This window comes from Erpetoichthys calabaricus, chromosome 3, assembly GCF_900747795.2.
Source record: "Erpetoichthys calabaricus chromosome 3, fErpCal1.3, whole genome shotgun sequence".
In the NCBI taxonomy this organism is placed as follows: domain Eukaryota; kingdom Metazoa; phylum Chordata; class Cladistia; order Polypteriformes; family Polypteridae; genus Erpetoichthys; species Erpetoichthys calabaricus.
Window position 1 is genome coordinate 81,374,577 of NC_041396.2, and position 20,130 is coordinate 81,394,706.

A 20,130-nucleotide genomic window follows, 5' to 3' on the forward strand; every position below is an offset into this window, starting at 1 on the left:
GCTGAAATGAGTTTCCTCCGCAGGGTGTCTGGGCTCTCCCTTAAAGATAGGGTGAGAAGCTCAGTCATCCGGGAGGGACTCAGAGTAGAGCCGCTGCTCCTCCGCATCGAGAGGAGTCAGATGAGGTGGCTCGGGCATCTGATCATGATGCCTCTTGGACGCCTCCCTGGTGAGGTGTTCTGGGCATGTCCAACCGGGAGGAGGCCCCGGAGAAGACCCAGGACACGCTGGAGGGACTATGTCTCCCGGCTGGCCTGGGAACGCCTCGGGATTCTCCCAGAAGAGCTAGAAGAAGTGGCCGGGGAGAGGGAAGTCTGGGCATCTCTGCTCAAGCTGCTGCCCCCGCGACCTGACCTCGGATAAGCGGAAGACGATGGATGGATGGATGGATGTTTTTGAGCTGTTTGCTTCCCTCAATTATGTCTTCTCTTTGGAAATGATGTCTTTGTTCTAATGTGCATTTCTGTGTTTTCAAAGACAATTTCAAATTTAACCAATAAATAAATAATCAATAATTTCAGGGTTTTTTTTTTTAAATTTGGTTTCTATTGTTTGAAAAGGCATTGTGGCAAAACAATGAATTTAATTGCAGTCTACTAGTCGGTTGCTGCTGCTTTTTCATTTCTATCAAAATTTAATTGCCACCTCAGTATATTTTTTGCTGATGAAATGCTATGTTTTCTTGTTTGTCAGCTGTTCTTTGTTGCATCATATTGCTGTTGTCTTTAATTAGATTTGGTTTTTCAGAAATTTTGTTGCTTGCTAGTCCTTAAGTCTGTTGAAAGATCCCTGCATTTCTGGAGCTGCTTCTCCAGCCCACAGATTTCTACTAAGAGGTTTATTATTTTCAAACAGTTTTCACATGTGTATTGCTGCTTAAGGGTGTTGTAAAACTGTATTGTTGGAATCTTGGATGGCAGTCTACTTATTACATCTGTTGATGATGGGCTTGTTCTCCTACATCTCTTTAAATGCTTTCCTGGTGCTTCAGTGCCAACTACCTCCAGTTAGCCTGGCATCTGCTAACATAAAGAACCATTGAAATGTCCTGGTGCTGTCCTGTTGGAAGTCGTCAAGCCATCTAGCTTTTAGACCTATTCTCTGAACCAAGTCACTTGGATACAGCTGAAGAAACAAATACAAGCCTCAGACAAGACCTTTGCTGTTGGTTCTGCTGTTGTACAGAGTCTTTTTTGAAGATGTTAATACAGTGACTTCACAGATGTTTGTTTTCAGTCCTACCAATATCAATTGTCATGCTGAGTGCTACTTGTTCTCTAATGTTCATGCATTTGTCCACCACCTCCTGTTTTGGTGTGTGCATGGGTGTTTTTTGGAAAGTATTAAGCTCAAGATAAAAGAAAGCACTTTCAGGAAATGTACACCCTTCTATCTTTGTAAAATAGAAGTGGTTTACACAGATCTGGCTTTGACAGTTAGCCACAAGTAGCTCATCATTTACATGTCATATAGGTAATGACACTAAAACTGTGAAGGGTTTACTTTGTTAAATTTCCTAATATTATCTGTGTTTTGCTTTGATGGCATTTGCTGTAAATAGTGCTCCATAAATTTAAAAATGTACTGTGTCTTGTAAGAGAAAGGGGGCATGACTGTTGCTGCCTCTAAATCTAGGATAATGCCAAGATATAAAAAAATAATCATGTCATGTATGTAATTAAATATAAGAGGGAACTGGAAAGAGGGAGAACATAGAATAACATAACATCCAGGTCTCCAAGAAGAGCTCCTTTGAGTTTCCTTTTGTTAGTGTGCACCCCCTTGTCAGCCAGGAGGAGTTGGCATCTCGACATTTTATCCTACTCTGTAACAGGTCCACGACACACCCAAGAACCTCTTACTGTTGGTGACAGTTTAATTCTTATTTTGTTTAGGAAAGACGGTGATTAATGCTTGTCGAAATGTTTGAGGTAGTATTTGGTTGTCTCTAGCTTCTGTGAATGTTGTCAATAAGAGGGGAGCTAGCTGAGTGGAGAATTTCTTATAAAATTCTACAGGGTAACCATCAGGGCCTGCTGATTTCCCGCTTTGTAGTGACTTTATAGCATCTAGTAATTCTGTTAGCGTTAGAGGTTTATCCAGTTCCTCAGCACTTAAAGTGTCTATTTGTGGTGTCTGTAATGTATCCAGAAATGCATTAGATTGTGTGTTGTCTTCTTTGACCTCAGTAGAATATAAGGATTTATAATAATCTCTAAATGTGTGCATTATATTTTTATGGTCTATAATTTCTTCTCTATTCGTGTTGGTAATTACTGGTATTGCATTGCGAGCTTCTTGTTTGTGAATTTGTTGAGCTAAAAACTTATTAGCTTTTTCTCCATGTTCATAGTAATGATGTCTAGACTTATAAATAAGTTGTTCAGTTTCTTTAATTGTTAAGATGTTAAGTTTTGTATGCAGGGCCTGCCTTTTCCTGTGGAGAGCTTCGCTTGGACGCCTGGCTTGTTCTTCATCTATTCTAGTAATTTTGCTTCTTAGCTCTGATATTTTCTTGGTTTCTAATTTATTTCTGTGGGAAACAAATTAAATAATCTGTCCTCTTAAGAAGGCCTTTAGAGTTTCCCAGAGTGTTCCTGAGGAAACCTCTGTGGGCGTGTTTGTCTCTAGGAAGAAGCTGATTTGTTTCGATATAAATTCTGTGCAGTTCTCATCTGCCAGTAGAACAGGGTTAAGGCGCCATCTGCGAGGTGAATGTGAGGGGCTTAATGATTTTAGCTCCAAGACTAGAGGTGCATGGTCGGAGATAACAATTGTGTCGTATTTGCATGATTTAATTGTAGACAAGAAATTGTTATCTATAAAAAAATAATCAATTCTTGAGTAGCTATAATGCACTGGTGAGTAGAACGAATATGTTCTTGAGTTTGGGTTAAGAAACCTCCAGGGGTCTGATAAGTTGTGATCATTTAAAAACTGTGTAATTGTCTTTGCAGTATTAGATATCGTCCCCCCTGACACAGGAGTCCTATCTAAGAGTGGATTTAAAACACAATTAAAGTCCCCAGCCATTATAATTTTATGAGTGTTCACATTGGGAATGGATGCAAATAGATTTTGCATGAATTCCTTGTCATCAGCATTGGGTGCATAAACATTTATCAAAATCATTTTACTGTTATATAAGTTGCCCGTGACCATCACATATCTCCCTTCAGGGTCCGATACTACATCTGATGCTACAAATGGAACTGTTCTGTGTATGAGAATTCCCACCCCTCTAGTTTTCTTTATAAAGCTAGAATGGAACATTTGGCCAGTTCAGTCTTTTTGTAGTCTGAACTGATCTTTGATTAGTAAGTGGGTCTCCTGTAAAAATACTATTTTAGCATTTAAGCCTGTTAGGTGAGAGCATACTTTCTTTCTCTTTAATTCGTGATTCAGGCCTTTAACATTCCATCTCACAAAGTTAACTGTCCCATCATGGAGACATTGATTCTGAGTTTTTAATGTCATTTTATAGTCTTAGCTGGTAATGAGGCAATTTCAATCTTAGTTTAAAATTTCCCCAGGAGTTATTGCATTTTAGCCTATTGTTGCATTGATATTTATAGTTATACGGATTAGAAGAATAGATTAGATATAGTCTGCTCTCCTTCTCTCCCCCCTTTATCCCCCCCCCCCCATTTTGCCTCCCCACATGAGGCTTGATCCCACTTCACGATGTCCCGGTCCTCTGACATACAAAGAGACAGAGCACATCCAAAACAAAACAAACCCCACCCCACAGCGGCCCTAGAGAATTAAAACAAAGAGATATCTATTGCAGCTGAATTCTTAATACTATCTGCCGAAAATATAATCATTAACAATCTAAGCTTAAAATAATCTTCAGCAATTTTAAAAATTAAAATATTAAGATCAAAAAAATAATGAACCCTGGGAATGATTTTAAAAAGTAGTCTAGGATAAACATGGTAATTCCTACTATAATAGTATAATGTAATAGTATAAATAGTATAAATAGCAATAAACCAAGTGTATGATGTTAAACAGTCTACTTTAAGGTAATAAAAATTAAAAAAAAAAACAAATCCTACTTTAATTACTTCCACACTCACGTCTATAACTCTGATTAAGACATAAACATATAATGTCCAGATAAAGAAAAGGATGTATAATTATAATACCAGTCTCTTTAAATATGGATCCAGAGAGCAGATGACAGGTCCTTCCAATGCCTTGATAGAATATGACTCCTTATTAACTTTCAAAAGAGTGTCGGAAACAGCTTCTTTAATTCCTTTTTGGCTTCGTCTTTGCTTGAAAAAATATAATATTGATCTTGAACTTCCACTTTCAGTTTGGCGGGATACAAGAGGCTGTATTTGATATCGGCATCCCGTAGCAACTTTTTAATGTCAGAGTAGGCTGCACGTTTTGCAGCTGTTGATGGTGAGAAGTCGGGGAAAATACGAATAAGATTATTTTGAAATATAATTTCTTGCTTGTGTCTGAGAAGTGCCATCACATCAAGCTTACATCGTAGTCGCTCGAAGCGGACAATAAAAGACCTGGGTTTAAAGGTACTAGAACTGTATGTGCGATAAGCAGCTGCTATTTCAATGTCGAGTTTAAAATCATCTCCAATTATTTTAGACAGCAATTCTACGGCAAATTTCATTGGGCTTGAGCTTTCTCGTTTCTCCGGTATACCCTCAATTCTTATATTATTTTTTCTGTGCCCATCTTCCAGGGCCGCAAGTCTGTCTCCGAGTTTTTTGCATTCGGAATTCGCAGCTGTGGCTTTTTCATCAGCGTTAGACGCCAATTGTTCCGCTGTTTCAACTCGAGCCGTGAATGCCTGCTTAACGTCATCCAGCTGATCTGTAACGTCTTTAATCTGGTTGGTAAGCATTTTCAGTTTGAATCTATTTTCTTTGATGTGTTCTTCTGATTTCTCTAATTTCTCAAACATGCCTTTAAAGTTCACGTCAAAACGTTTAAATAGATGCGTTTCCCGGTCCTTGTTATCCTTCTTAAGCTCAATGTTAGACTTCATAAGATCATTCTTGTTTTCCTTCTTAAGCTCATTTATGGCCGTAACCAGTGTAGCAATCATCTCTTTCAGTTCGGACAGTTCGCTTCGGATTTCATGCTCTGCGAGTGGAAATGCAGCTCCTGTTACAGCAGGTGCTGCAGGCTCACGATGAGTAGATGAAAGCACATCCCGCAGGGCCTTTTCTATTCTCGAATGAACCTCAGAAATCGGCGATCCAGCGCGACATATATCACCTGTATCACTTGCACCTTCGCTCCCGTTTTCACTCTCGACTGGAGACGAAACAATGGAGCGGGGTCCCAGGAGATCTGCGCCTTTGTCTGCCTGTTCCAAGTCAGTTTCCGAGAGGCCATACCTTGCACTCGGGCCGGATGTCTGTCCAGACTTTGAAGCAGCTTTAAGTTTCTTTTCCAGTTCTTTCTGACTTTTCTTCTTGTTACTCATGCTTGTATATTGTAGTGGAAGTTCCTTGGTCGGGTTAAATACAGGATACCTCTAAACAATGTGAAATACGTGGGAAATTAAAGTCACTGCAAGCGAAGCTCTGCTTCAGACGTCCATCTCCTATAACGGTCGAGACCAACATCTTGACAGTTTAATTCTAATAGGCTCAGAAATAGACAGAACCTTATCTCTAATTTGATCCCCTTTTCTGATGTTGACCTATGCAAACAGAGAAAATAACCACCCAGATCAGATTCCCCAATGAAACAATCAGTGCATATATTAGAAAAACCCAAACATATGTATGTATATATGTTGATTCAAATGTGAATACCATTGAATAGCCCCTCTAAAATGAAACTGTAGATGTGCAGAAATAAGGAAAAAAGACAGAAAGGGAACAAAAAATATACCTACTTACAGACAGAACATAAATATAATCATCACACATATTTATATACATATATATGTTAAACATACACACACCTCCCTTTTACCCCATCACAAACCATCCCCAGTCCCTTTTTTAACAAGTACTATATCCCTATTCCTATGTTTGTCTCAATGATCCAACCTGCATGGATATTCCACAGTTAAATCCAGTTTACAGGTAAATTGGAACAATTGGTGCACTTTCCTTTTAAGCTATAATGGAGTGTTCTTACCAGTTCAGAGCCGATTCCTGTCCTAGAACCATTATCCGCCTCTCCTGGGTGTACGGTATCCCTCACTAAAAAGTGGAAGATGCAAGCTTCAATCTTAAGAAAGGCAGTGCCCCACACACTGACGTCCTCCGATAGTTAGCCAACACTTGTAATCGCATATGCTTAAACCAATCTATCACGTTGATGTCTCATGCCTTTTATAGCGCCCCTTGAACTCTTTCTCCGGGTTCCTCCCATCCTCCTTCCCAAAAAGCGTTCCTTCTCTTTTTGAAGAGCGATTATCCCCTTATGTCACAAAACAGTACATTTATGCAAGAACCCACAGACACAGCTTGACCCCCTTCTGCCCTTAAAATGACATCCTACAATTACTTAATTCCCAAGATATGTATTTTCAAGAGGAACAAGTCGGCAGAAACAGATACAGTGAATATAGCATATAGTACCCGCTACAACTCACTTAATTGTAATAATTAATTCCTGCCAAGGACACATCCCTATATCTCTATCTCTCCCTCTTGACACTTCTGCCTAATGATTTTCCAGGGCACCTGGCACACATACAAGGAATACTGTCCACTACCAGTGCCTCTTCTACCCTGACAGGGTGACACTAGTCATCCATGCCAGGATTTGTCTTTCCCTTCTAATTTGGGTTTTGCCCAGTTCTATCCCTGTCATCCACCCACTTACAATCCTATTGTTTGCAATGCTTGCCATCACAATCTATGTATATAATTCACTAAGCCGCCAGCAAGCAAGACACCCATGGAGCATGCAGGACGGAGCCACGCCCACCAACTCTAAGACCATTGGATACAACGACAACTCGCAGAGCCACGCCCACCAACTTGGATGCAGCAACTCACAAAACACAGCGTCCTTCGCGTTCATCTCTGCTACAGTCCACATGCACCTCTGAGCCACGTTGACTTTTCGGTTATGACGCACGACCGCATCCACCATTGCAAACTGTTTTACACGCTACATACAGCGATTCGCATCCGCAACAAACATGCTTCTTCTTAGATGGTCCTGCAGGAACACGGAAAACGTTTGTCTACACAATACTCCTTATTCCCCGGCCCGCGTCCACACTCGCTCTCCAGGCAACAAACACCACGAAAGTCCACCAACAATTCGTGCGAGGGCGAAAGCATTTGCCAAGAATGTTTTCATTAATCAAGAACGAAAGTCGGAGGTTCGAAGACGATCACATACCGTCGTAATTCCAACCATAAACGATGCCGACTGGCAATCCAGCAGCGTTATTCCCATGACCTGCCGGGCAGCCTGCATGTTTGTAGCGGATGTGAATTACTGTATGCAGCGTGTAAAACTGTTTGTTTGTTGACCAGGGCATGCAAGAAGCAGCATGCAAGACAGACCATGTGATATGCACGACGGAGCCACGCATGCCAACTCACAGAGCCCCGCCCACCAACAATTAACTAAGCAGCCGACCATGGCATACACACGTCAGAGCCCCGCCCATCAACAATTCGCGCAAGAGTGAAAGCATTTGACAAGAATGTTTTCATTAATCAAGAACAAAAGTCGGAGGTTCGAAGACGATCACATACCGTCGTAGTTCCGACCATAAACGATGCCGACTGGCGATCCGGCAGCATTATTCCCATGATCCGCTGGGCAACCAAAGTCCTTGTGTTCTGGGGGGAGTATGGTTGCAAAGCTGAAACTTAAAGGAATTGACGGAAGGGCACCACCAGGTGTGAAGTCTTTGGCTTAATTAGACTCAACATAGGAAACCTCACCTGGCCCAGACAAACAGAACAATGTAAAGTCAATGTGGCTCAGAGGTGCATGTGGACTGTAGCAGATGCGAAACCGACTGGGGCGGTGTTTGGAAAATGAATAGTCAACGTGACTCACAAGTGCATGTGGATTGTACACAGACGAAAGTAATTTAGGTGAGGAGTTGGGGGTGGGCTCATGAGCAGGCAGTGTGTACTGAACGATGACTAAGAGATGACTGTTCACCCATCAATACATCGTCCTCACTGGGCGTCCTTCCCCTCACACCCCGTTCTGCCCTCCGCACGCGACTGCCGTCCAGCCCCGTCCCTCGCTCTGGGAAGTGGGGGCGCAGTGGCGATCCTCCAGTTTTCAGTCACGGACAATTGTATGTTGCTTACTCCAGAGTTCCCTTACAGTCGTATCCCCAAACCCACTCCATAAGAAGAAGCATGTTTGTCGCAAATGTGAATCGCTGTATGCAGTGTGTAAAACAGTTTGTTTGTCTTGAATGTGAATCGCTGTATGTGGCGTGTAAAACCGTTTGCGAGGGGTATCCCATGGTCTTACAGTTGGTGAGCGGGTCTCTGTTAGTTGCTTTTGCGTGATCTGCCAGTCATCTCTGTGTTTCACCAATGTCAATGGCCGGACACTTAATAGAAATGCAGTAACTAGGATTTTTAATCTGGAATGTGGCCTGATGTTGAACATTAAGCTTACTGGATGGACCAGATATGATGGTTTTTTGATGATATATTTGCAAGTGAGACAACAGTATCTGGCATGTAACGTGGCTCAGCTTTTTGAAGTGGACTGCAGAGAAGAGGTTTATGTAAATTAGAAAGTCATCAGATAGTGATCAAGGGAGGATCAGGAGAAAAGGCTGCCATGACATGAGCATGGGAAATAAAATATAATAAAATGTATTATTATATAAATAAAATATGTTATTATTATTATGACAGGATCTATCTGTAAAATAGGAAAATGTTGTTTAATGATATATGGAACAGACAGAGTGGGAGGGTGGAAAGTAAGGACAAGCAGGATTCTGGTTTCATTACATGGTGAATGTGGCAGTTGGTGCCACTGCTCTACTGCCTGGCTGCTCTCCTGCATATAAAAAGTCATCTTGGATGAAGGAGTGCTGGAATCATTGGATAGAAAGATTGGCTCATCAGATTGGACGGCAAGCATAGATTCCACTATAGAAAACTCAGGAGCAGGTAGGCAACAAGTTGAATGAGGTCTCCAGGAATGTGACTTTATTTCTGACTTTCTCTTTTACAATTTTAATCTCCACTGTTGTTAATGGGTCATAGTTTAATAATTAATTAATGGACAGATATTGTAAATTCTAAAAATTTCTAAATTGTTCCTTGTGTGTTTTAACAAATCTGCATTTAAATGTGTACCAGTTCTGTATTTAGTAATTAATGTAATCTTTCCTTGATTTTAATTGATTCTTCACTCAGTGAAGAGCACTACACAAAAAATAAGAGGTCTTACACTATTGCATTGTGTTTTTGGTGTTCCTCATCCATATCACTAAAGGGTAAAGTGCTTGCTGTGAGGGAAGAAGCTAAACAGAAGGTAACTGTGTGAACCAGTTGAAATAAACAGAGAGTTTTAGTCCAGGAAAATTTATAGAAAGACTGCCATTCATGTCAATGAATGGCAGAGAGCTGGTAGACACTTTAACCATGAACCTGGGTGATGGATGAAAAATGGTAAAATCGTTAAAATATCTTCTGAAGCAGAAAGCAGCACCAACACAATCGTTGATGTATCTTTTCTACACGTCTGTTTTAAAGCTCAGTAAGAAAGGAAATGCTTTTCTACTCAGCCAACAAAGATGTTGGCATAGCCAGGGTCCATCCTGATGGATAGTGTGATACCACAGACCTGGTGATAAAAGTCTGTATGATTAAAAAAAAGCAATGAGGATAGAACCAATTTTGGACTGGACTGGGCATCTGAAGATTTTAGATTAGATAAAGTTTATTAATCTGAAGGGTAAATTCAGATGCATAAAGAAGCAGAAACATAAAAAATAAGGATATAGACTTAGAGGATGGATAATAGAGCCAATTGATCAATTGAAAAGTAAATAAATAAAAATAATATTTTGCAGAAATTTCAAAATGAACTAAAAGTATACGCTGGGAGGAAGCATTGAATTGCCTGATAACATCGGGCAAAAAAAATTCCCAGAGGTGCTTCTTAGCACAACTTGGTGGCTAAAAGTGTTCCAAGCCTAGTGCCTCCTGAAGGGTAATGGGTAGGATATTTCATGATGTCACCCAATTTTTCCACCATTCACTTTTCCACAACAGTGTCCAGTGTGTCCAGAGTTTGCTGTGATGGAGCAGGCTTTCTTGCTAAGTATTTTCAGGCAATGTGCGACTTTTGAACTCAAGTTGCTTCTCCAGGAGACTGTGGCATAGAACAACCCTCTGGCTACTATGGACTTTAATTTAACTTTTATGGTGAAGAAAGACTGCATAAAGAGGTGGTGTCCATGGTAAAGATGAAACATTCAGCACCGTGAAACTGAAAACTGTCAAGCCATTAGAAAGCATGGTTGGTGTCATTTTAAATATAAAAAATTATATATGTTGGCTTCTTCTTAAGTCTCTCTGTTTCTTTAATCAGTTATGGTCTTTGATCATTTTATTTATTTCAATATTATTAAAAAGTAAACGTGAGGATGCTTTTTAAATGTTGTGAACAGTGAAGTTTAAACTTATAGGTATGTTATTCCTTTGTTTATTTTAACGTGCTGCAATCTGCACAACCTGATCTCCCTCTAGTGGTTTGTAGAGATCATAACATCCTTATGTTAAGAATCCTTTTCAATTTAAATGACCGGCTCAAATTGTTGCTGCTTTTATTGTGTGGTGTAAAATACCTAATGATACATTATTATTATTATTATTATTATTATTATTATTATTATTATTCCATCCTTCAGGGATATAACAATACATCAGAATACATCGTAGAAGCAGTCCAAAAATGACATAACAGATTGAAAATGGCAAGTGGTCAACACTTGGGTTGTGCATCACAAGAATTCAGGATAAAGTCTTATAAATAGGAAACAGCCCACCAGCCCTTCACAGAGTTCACTCACATAGGCCCACAATCACAAAGAGCCAGTTTGGAACCCCCAATCCACCTAATGTGCAAGTCTTTGGGGATATGGGGGGAAGTACCAAAAGGAAGTTACAAACGTGAGACTCTGCTCACATGCAACAATCAGAAACAGAATTCATATCCAAGTTTCTGAATTCATAAAACAAAAGCACTGGGTACTACGCTTCCATGCTGCCCAGGTTTTACTTTATATAATCAAAATACACTAACAATAATAAGGCTGAATTTATTTATGTAAAATTGATTCCATATATGTGATATTTGACTTTTATTTCCAAATTCAATTAATATATTTAATTTCTGACTATATATTTAGACTTTGACTCCAAAAATCAAATTCAATATAGTCATCCATTTGGTGTCACATAAAATAGTGTATACAGTAATAGGAGTACCTTGGCCTAAATAAAGGGCCTCCTCCTCCTCCTCACACAATTATACCTGCAACCAATTTAGAGTCACTAATTAGCTTAACATGTAGTCTTTCATAGGTGGGATGAAAATCAGAATACAGGAGAAAAGCCTGTGTGCACACAGGAACAAAATTCAAATTCTGCAACAGATTATTACTAAGACAAAAATCAAACCAGCTGTGCTAACCACTGTGCCACCCAATTGTTTTTTGACAGTTGTATATCATTCCAATTTCAAGTTTATTGTGACATGTACAGAATACAACAAAATTCTTACATGCAAAATAAGAGTCCATGTTAACAGTTTGAAGACCTGATTAATTCATAATTTGACCGGGAGAGGACTACTTTTTGGCAAAAAAAGCTTAAGATAAATTTCTTAGTGGGGAGAATTTATAAAAAGTCAAATGTATATAACGCATGAAAACCAATTCTTAATTTTATTTTTTCATTTGGGTTTGGATTTATCATCACTTTACAATAAAAGAAGGTGAAAAAACACAATCTTAACTTAACGTGCTAGCCCTTTATTTTATGTAACACTGGCTTCAGCTACAGTCTATCAGTCTCTTTTCTGTGGAACTAACAGCATTTGCACAACATTTTATTATATTGTTTGCTCAAAACAAATAATTTATCTCTTATCCTTCACTGTCAGCTACACATGCTGGCTGTGCACTAAGAAAATCTGTTCTCTTTTTCAATTGTAATTTTCATACTAACAAAAGATTCTTTGAGGTGTAAAAATTAAATTACTGTAAGAAGTTCTAGGTCAACACAAAATGAAGTAAAATAAACAACAGAATTGTGAAAATTATTGATAAAGCATCATATCTAAGTTGAACATCCTTGTATACAATTCACTCCAGTGGAATTTGACAGCCATTATACTGAATGATTTATTGTAGAAAGCAGAAGATATCCGACACTTAATTTATAGCAATTCATAAATCATAATAGACACATACAAACAACATGTTTCTCAATTGTACACTGTGTATAATGGAAATTCACTTACTGTAGTTCATACCAGCTAATAAAAAATGTTTGCCAATTTTGCAGTAAATATTTCCGTAAGTTGCGGAAATTTACAGACATGCTGTAAAATATGCAGGTATGTCCATGTAAAAAGTCCCTTTAACACCTTGACCTTTCTTTGTATTCTTTTCTTCCATATTGCACACTCCAGTTATCACTTTGAAGTTCTTACTTCTGATTTCTCTTTGGAAGCTCATAGTTCCCTTCCAAAGTCAGGCAATAACAGTTTCAGTCTGCCAAAGTTCACCCATCGATCTGTCCTTATTGTGAATCTGCTTATTCTATTATAGGATTGCAGGACACAGAGCATCATCAAACACACGGCAAGAATCAGTCCTGGGTGCTATGTCAGCCTAACACAGAACATATTCTCACACATATAGCCACACAAGATGATTTTAAAGCTGCGAAATATTGTAACCCATATAATTTGAGATGTGGGAAGATAATAGAAAAAAAAAAACAGATTAACCCAGGGGAAACATGAAAAATTCCACACAAACAGTTTTCAGACTGATCAGCAGAACTGGTCCTCACCACTACAGTCCAGCACTGTAAGACAGACGTGCTGTGCCACCAACCTGCCTCCCAAATCTTTGCTTGTTCTCAGCATGGCCCTTGTTTGGAATACTTGCCATTTCAAATTTTATTTCCACATGAGTGCTAAGGACAATACTTCTTTCTAAACAAAATTCAAAACCTTCATTGTTTCATGTGTATGTCACTTCCTACACAAAGCAAAAATCCTGACTGTGTCTTCTATTAGATATCAACATTTTAAGCTATTTCAGCTATAGAAAATATACACATTTTTAAATAGGACCTAATTTAACATATTTTGGTAAAGAAAAAATACATTTAAAGTTGTTCCTTAGATGATTCTTCACTCTGAAAGAGAAAACAGAATGAAATCAATTGATAAATTGATTTTCCTCATATTTATGCTGTTCTGCTTAAGGCCATTTTCCAACTCTACCATTTAAATGTCATCAGTCAGTCATTATCCAACCCGCTATATCCTAACATGGTCACGGGAGTCTGCTGGAGCCAATCCCAGCCAACACAGGGCGCAAGGCAGGAACAAATCCCCGGGCAGGGTGCCAGCCCACCGCAGGGCACACACACACACCCACACTAGGGACAATTTAGAATCGTCAATGCACCTAACCTCCATGTCTTTGGACTGTGGGAGGAAACCGGAGCACCCGGAGGAAACCCACGCAGACATGGGGAGAACAAGCAAACCCAGGTCTCCTTATTGCGAGACAATAGCGCTACCACTGTGCCACCGTGCTGCCCCCATTTAAATGTAAATGAAAGAAATACATTTCTCTTATTGCTCCATACATGCTTTATTGTAAATCTCTTTAAGACCCTCTACATGACACTAATTTAGTTTCTCAAAGATCTTATACTTTTCAGCTTTTTAGTGCCAATGTATACCATCCTCTGTCTGCTGCAAGATTTAACATGAACTTTATACCATTCCTATGGGTCCCTACAGTGGTGCTTTATCTTCTGGCTGTGCAATTTCTGTACAGTAATGCCACTTCTTGTTCCAACCCATCTTTGCTTAACACATCTGCCTTAGCCATCCACCCATCCATCCATCCCTTCAATTCCTGACTTACCCTCATGAATATTGGGCAAATGAAGTAAACAGGCCTGTGAATGGTCCCGACTCATATATTGTCCAGGTGTAAATTTACCGTCCACAGTCTAACTTAGGTGCCTGTTTTTGGGATATAGAAGGAAACTATAGTAACTGAAGAAAACACCTTCAGACACATGGAGAATATATAAAAGCTGGGATATGACCTCCGGTCTCTGGAGCTCTAACTTCCACTCTACCATACCACTCTAGGTAACTTGTTGTCAGTCTTAATCTATTTAATTGGAACCAGGCCCTTCATGACCTTAAATGAAACCTGGGCCATTTAACATTGTATTTGGGAAGAGATCTGGGTTAAAAAATGTATATTTATGTGTAAATATCTGCATGTAAAAATGTATTGGTTAGAAAGCATGATGTTGTATTTGTATATGCCCTTAGCTTGAGGCACTCTGGATTGACTCGAGTTAGCAGACATAGCCAAAGGGTTAAAGTGGAGAACTATGCCCTTTTAGCTGAGGTGATGCCCACCACTATGATTTTAGGCCCAGGCCAAACAGAACTGCTTCCCCCTAGGGACTGGTTGGATCTTTAAAATTCTCAGTGTGTTCTGATTAAAATACAGTGACACCCTAGCTACTGAACTGGTGGCAAACACATTCCTGATAGATATAAAAAAAAGCTCAGCCTCTGGAACTTTCTCCAAGGGATTCCTTCAGAACATACAGTTCAGATATTTTGTAATCAAGATGGATTTATAATTGGGGAATACTTTGGCACATTGTCCCAAGGTAATAACCATCTCCCTTGATAGCCTGATTTAGGTTCTGTAGGACAGTACAGCACCTAAAGTTCTTTGACTTCACGGTTATTATCATGCTATTTATCTATTCTGTAGGCTCAATATGTCTTTTAATGACATCAAGATTCTCTATACGTTTCAGGACTGGTGAGTTAAAGGGGTGTATTTTGGATGTTTTTTTTTTTTTACTTTGAGTGATGCATGCCTAAAACACATTCAGATCCATTTAAGCATTTCCATCTATCCATTAACTGACCCAATTTCAGAGTTTCAGGCACACTGAGCATCACCAAGTTCCTGTCCAGAGTTCAATGCAACCTGGTCATTTTTATGATGCTCTTTTCTTGCCTTTTGGCGACATCATGTGGCCATAATATGTCACTGACTTGGAGGCTGAGTTTTCCATTTGTGGCTTACTTCTTTGTATTCAGAAACTAGCTGATTACCCAGTGGCTTCGCTCACTGAGTGCAAGGGAAAAAAATAAAATGTAGTCTATAAGTTATTAAACAGTAAAACATTAACATTTAAGAAGTAAAGATACATTGAGCACTACTGGAGTGGTTTCGGGTGAACTACATTTTAAAGGCGGTATAACACAACAGGTAAGTGGTACTAACAGCAGCTGAAATGCATTTGGATCATCTCTCAGTAGTAGATCCCTTGTGAAAGGCGCTACACAAATGCTGTGGTATAGAAATTACATTTTCTATGTGATCATCCAAATTTCTGCCTGACAACCTTGCACTACGTGCCTGTGATTTAAGAGAAAAATAATTCTGATAAATGTGGACGCTGTCCTTCCGTGCTTAACGGGCAAAAGATCCAAACAATTCCCAAGTCCAATACTTTACATGAAGAGGTCTGTACATCTTCTTAGATGTAAACTCTCCATCTTCTTAAAATAATTGATCACAAAAGCAACCTTGAATGTTGCGGGGTTTTAGTGACCCGAACTCACTAAGTAAGTAGTCGTGCAGGGCAATTTACAAACAGAGTCCTGCTTCGATGGCGCCGATTACACTCATTCACAAAGATTTCTACTCTCTCAGAAGCCGATGAGGCACATGAAGTGTCACAAACAGTGCGAGAAGAGAGGGCGCTGCCCAAAACTGCGAAGCTCTCGACCCGGCGGAGCAGCCCGACATTCCGCGCCTCCCAGCGTCCTCTTTGTTCTCATGACGCCTCGCCGCTGAAGGCAGTCTCGTCTTCACAATGTTTACAGCTCGGCGCAGTTAAAAAGTAGAAAGATGCAAATCTGTTTTCCTCATCTCTTCTAGTATCAAGTACTGCCAACTAAAAAAAAAGTTACAATGTGGCAGTTTCCGTGACAGTCACGTGGACGAATAAATAAAACTTCTCTGTCAGAATGCGCCTGGTGGCGGACGGCTCAGTGCTGTAGTCCAGAGAGGAGGGCTGGGAGAGGGCGGCATGGGGTGCACTTCTATGGGATAGATCGGTGTGTTTGTGTTTACTTCTTTTCAATATCAGTAAAATAACTCTCACACAAATAATAACAATTCGTAAAGACGATATAAAAATGACATCCACAAATGAAGTGATTAGTTCCTGTATTATAATATGTTCTGTGGTCATACGTAATTTCCGTTTCATACGTAATTGCCATATCGTGTGGTTATACGTAATTTCCGTTTCGAACGCGAAAGGAATTTTATATATATAGATGGTATCAGTGGTAACAGTGGCTGCACACTTGAGTATGTCACTCCAGTCTTCCTTTCCACTTTGTTTTTCCTTTTTTTCCTTACTGAGCTGAACTGCATGCTGAATTTCTGTCTTTTCCAAAGAGTGTCACATTTACTCGCACTTCCTTGTTTTTGCATTAATTTTACACTGATTTTCAGTATGTGAACCATTTTGTCTGTGACAAGTGTTGTACTTTTACAAGTTCACAGCTTTCATTTATCTTTTTCTCTAGATAAAATGCAGCAATGGCTTTCTCTGAAAAAATAAAGTACTAGAGTTTTGTAAAAATTCTAATTATTTTAGAACAGTTTTTTAAACAAAAAAGATGACAAATCTTGATGTTAATTTCTTTTTTGTTTTCAGATGAGCTACATGTTGATCTCTACTCATATGAATATTATACTCTGTTCCTCGTAAACCAAATTCTGGCATGTCACGTTTTTTCTTGGTCAGTTACTGAGACTACATCAAAACTGTCATTCTAAGGGAGTCAGTTATATTCAACCAAAAAACTCTAAACTGAGCCTCTGACACTGCCAAACAGAGAAAGCACATGCTGTATGCAGCCTCTGTTTGATAATGTCACATAATAACTTAAAAACTGATCGGATGAATGGAAATTGATGTTTTGGAACAACTCTAATGTAGTTTCAGGAACAACAGAAAATCAGGAAATTCCGATCCACCTTTTTTGTAGTTCATAAAATTTTGGGACAGTGATTTGAAATTGTAAAAAATTGTTAACACTATTATGTAATTCAAAAGTACCGTACATCTTGAAGATGCTGTCTCTGTTTCCAGATATCGTAGTCTCACAGCTAGATTTCTGGAATGTGACATCTTGGTGCAGTGATGCTTTAACAGGCTGTAGATGAGCTCACATATCCTTTATGTTTGCTAATCCTGAGCTCTGGCTTTGTCAGTGCATTCTCTGAGAATACATGGCACCCACCTTATCTTAAACACTCATGTTAAATGGTACACTGAATAAATATTGAAAGCAAGTTAGGCACAGAGAGTGACTCTGTATTCGGTGCCTCTTCTTTTAGCAGCATCTCCAGTTGGTAAAATTTAAGAAAAGAAATACAATAAAAAAATCAGTCTAATCAATAATTATGAAAATTGACAATTTTTAATTTTTTTTTCTGAAAGCTAGGTTAAGTTAGCTGTTTCCAAATTGGCATTCCAAGAGTATGAGTTTGTGCATTGATCTTTAATGGACTAATTTCGTCTCCAGGGTTACACCTAATGTTGCTCACATAGCATCCCTCAGGCATGAATGAGATTAAACCGATTTAGAAATGTTACCACTCTTTAATTTATTTATTTTATTTATTTTTTGGAAGTCTAACAACTGTTGTATACCCAACAGAGGATTACATATTTTTAAAACCTGCAACAACTCTGTATTGTTTAACCATATTGTTGCAGATTGTCCCCTCTTTGTGCCTATAAACTGTTCAGTATGATTTTGCTAAGACTGTCTCCTATTAGGGCGGCACGGTGGCGCAGTGGGTAGCGCTGCTGCCTCGCAGTTGGGAGATCTGGGGACCTGGGTTCGATTCCCGGGTCCTCCCTGCGTGGAGTTTGCCTGTTCTCCCCGTGTCTGCGTGGGTTTCCTCCGGGCGCTCCGGTTTCCTCCCACATTCCAAAGACATGCAGGTTAGGTGGATTGGCGATTCTAAATTGGCCCTAGTGTGTGCTTGGTGTGTGGGTGTGTTTGTGTGTGTCCTGCGGTGGGTTGGCACCCTGCCCAGGATTGTTTCCTGCCTTGTGCCCTGTGTTGGCTGGGATTGGCTCCAGCAGACCCCCGTGACCCCCCTGTCTCCTATTAGAGCCACTCATCCATTTTCTGCAAACAGGGGTCAGATTCATAAAACTTCCGTACACAAAAAAAAAGGCTTAAAATGTGAATATGTAACTTTGGAATTTCTAAAAGATAGTTTGACAGGAAAGCTTGCATATATTTGTGCCATCTTTGACACATCCCTATGGAACATTTCTAGGAAAATGGGAAATGTCCACACCCTTGATCAAGTAGGGAAATGCAACCAAACTCACAATTCATATCACATAGCGATTATTATAATGTGTGTTGATGTGACAAACATATTAAACCTCAAAAACGATGACTATGATATACTCTGTTTTAGTTCTTTTTTAAGAAGACCAATGTTGTGTATTTGCACTGAAGAACTTTTTTGTTTTTTCCGTCAATTTATATAGTATACCTGTATAAATTTTTCATGATTAGAACCACGGGTGCTATATACTCCCTGCTTACAGAAAGCTTTAAATCTCATGTACTAAAGCATATTCATAGTCTAATGATTTAACACAACACAGCTCTGAGACTATACAAATAATCATATATGAAGAGAACAAGCTTTTAGGGACTAGTCAGATTGTTTTTGCCCATGATGATGACTGGCATATGAGCCAATTTAGACTTTAAAGAGCCCTTCTCTTAGAAATATGTCCTGAGATGGCCCCGGGCATTAGAAAGACAGACTGCCTAAAATCAGAGTACCTCTATTCATATCCAGGTTTTAACAATGATTGGCTTTCTGGCAACAGGCACCTACCAGAGGGAACTGGCCTACTGGTCAGGAATACCTCAGACAGGCTTCAGCTCCCTCATGTTCCGATGTGCTGGAAACTATAAATGACTGATGAGGTGTTACAGTAAGTTTCTGTAAGGTTTGGTTGTATATATATATATATATATATATATATGTGAATGTATGTATGTAAATATGTATGTCTGTATTTATATGTATATATATATATATATATATATATATATATATATATATATATATATGTAGATATGTAAATTTGTATATGTATATATATATATATATGTATATGTGGATGTGTATATGTATATATATGTATATGTAGATATGTATATATGTTTATGTATATATATGGTTACATAACCTCTTTAACACACTACTTCTCCGCTGCGAAGCGGGGGTATTTTGCTAGTATCTACATAAAGAGGAAATTATACAGCAGTGTCCTGTTGTCCTAACATATAGTCTTAGCAATTGACAACACTCATATTGCAATAAAGGCACGTTGTGAGAATGATACTACTTTTGTTAGTCATGAGCAGTGACATTCATTAAACACACAAGTCATCTTCAACGTCAAGATGAGACTGAGACAAATTGTGGTTCAGTGGCCAAGTCAACCCATTATACATTTATTTTGAAGTAAATCACTATTGATCAAATGACTTGCTGATGGTGCTGTATGTGATGGCTGGCTTTTTGGTTAATTAACTGGCTGAACCCGCAGTTTTTCATATGGTCTATACTACATTATGTCATTACAAGTGCCAAGTGATTGTGGCTGCCCGCTCAGACACTAGCACCTTCTTCTTTCCCTGGCCCCCTGAGTGCAGAGAAGAGGTGCTACAATTCCTGAAGTGCGATTGGTGATGTCTGGAAGCATCAGGTGAGAGGCTGTTCTACCAGCCAATGAAGGTCTGAAATATTGTGACTGT

At 39.2% G+C, this 20,130-nt stretch overlaps 1 protein-coding gene across 4 annotated transcripts in view; it reads right to left on the minus strand.

Moving 5' to 3' along the window:
* Positions 1–12,741: 12,741 nt before the first annotated feature.
* Positions 12,742–20,130, minus strand: part of igfn1.3 (immunoglobulin like and fibronectin type III domain containing 1, tandem duplicate 3) — a 113,783-nt gene continuing 106,394 nt past the window's right edge. For all 4 annotated transcript variants that reach the window (XM_051925464.1, XM_051925465.1, XM_051925463.1 and 1 more), the window contains one exon: positions 12,742–13,385. In XM_051925464.1, the coding sequence (XP_051781424.1) occupies positions 13,381–13,385 (5 nt within the window). In that variant the 3' untranslated portion in view covers positions 12,742–13,380. The remainder of the gene's footprint in view (positions 13,386–20,130) is intronic.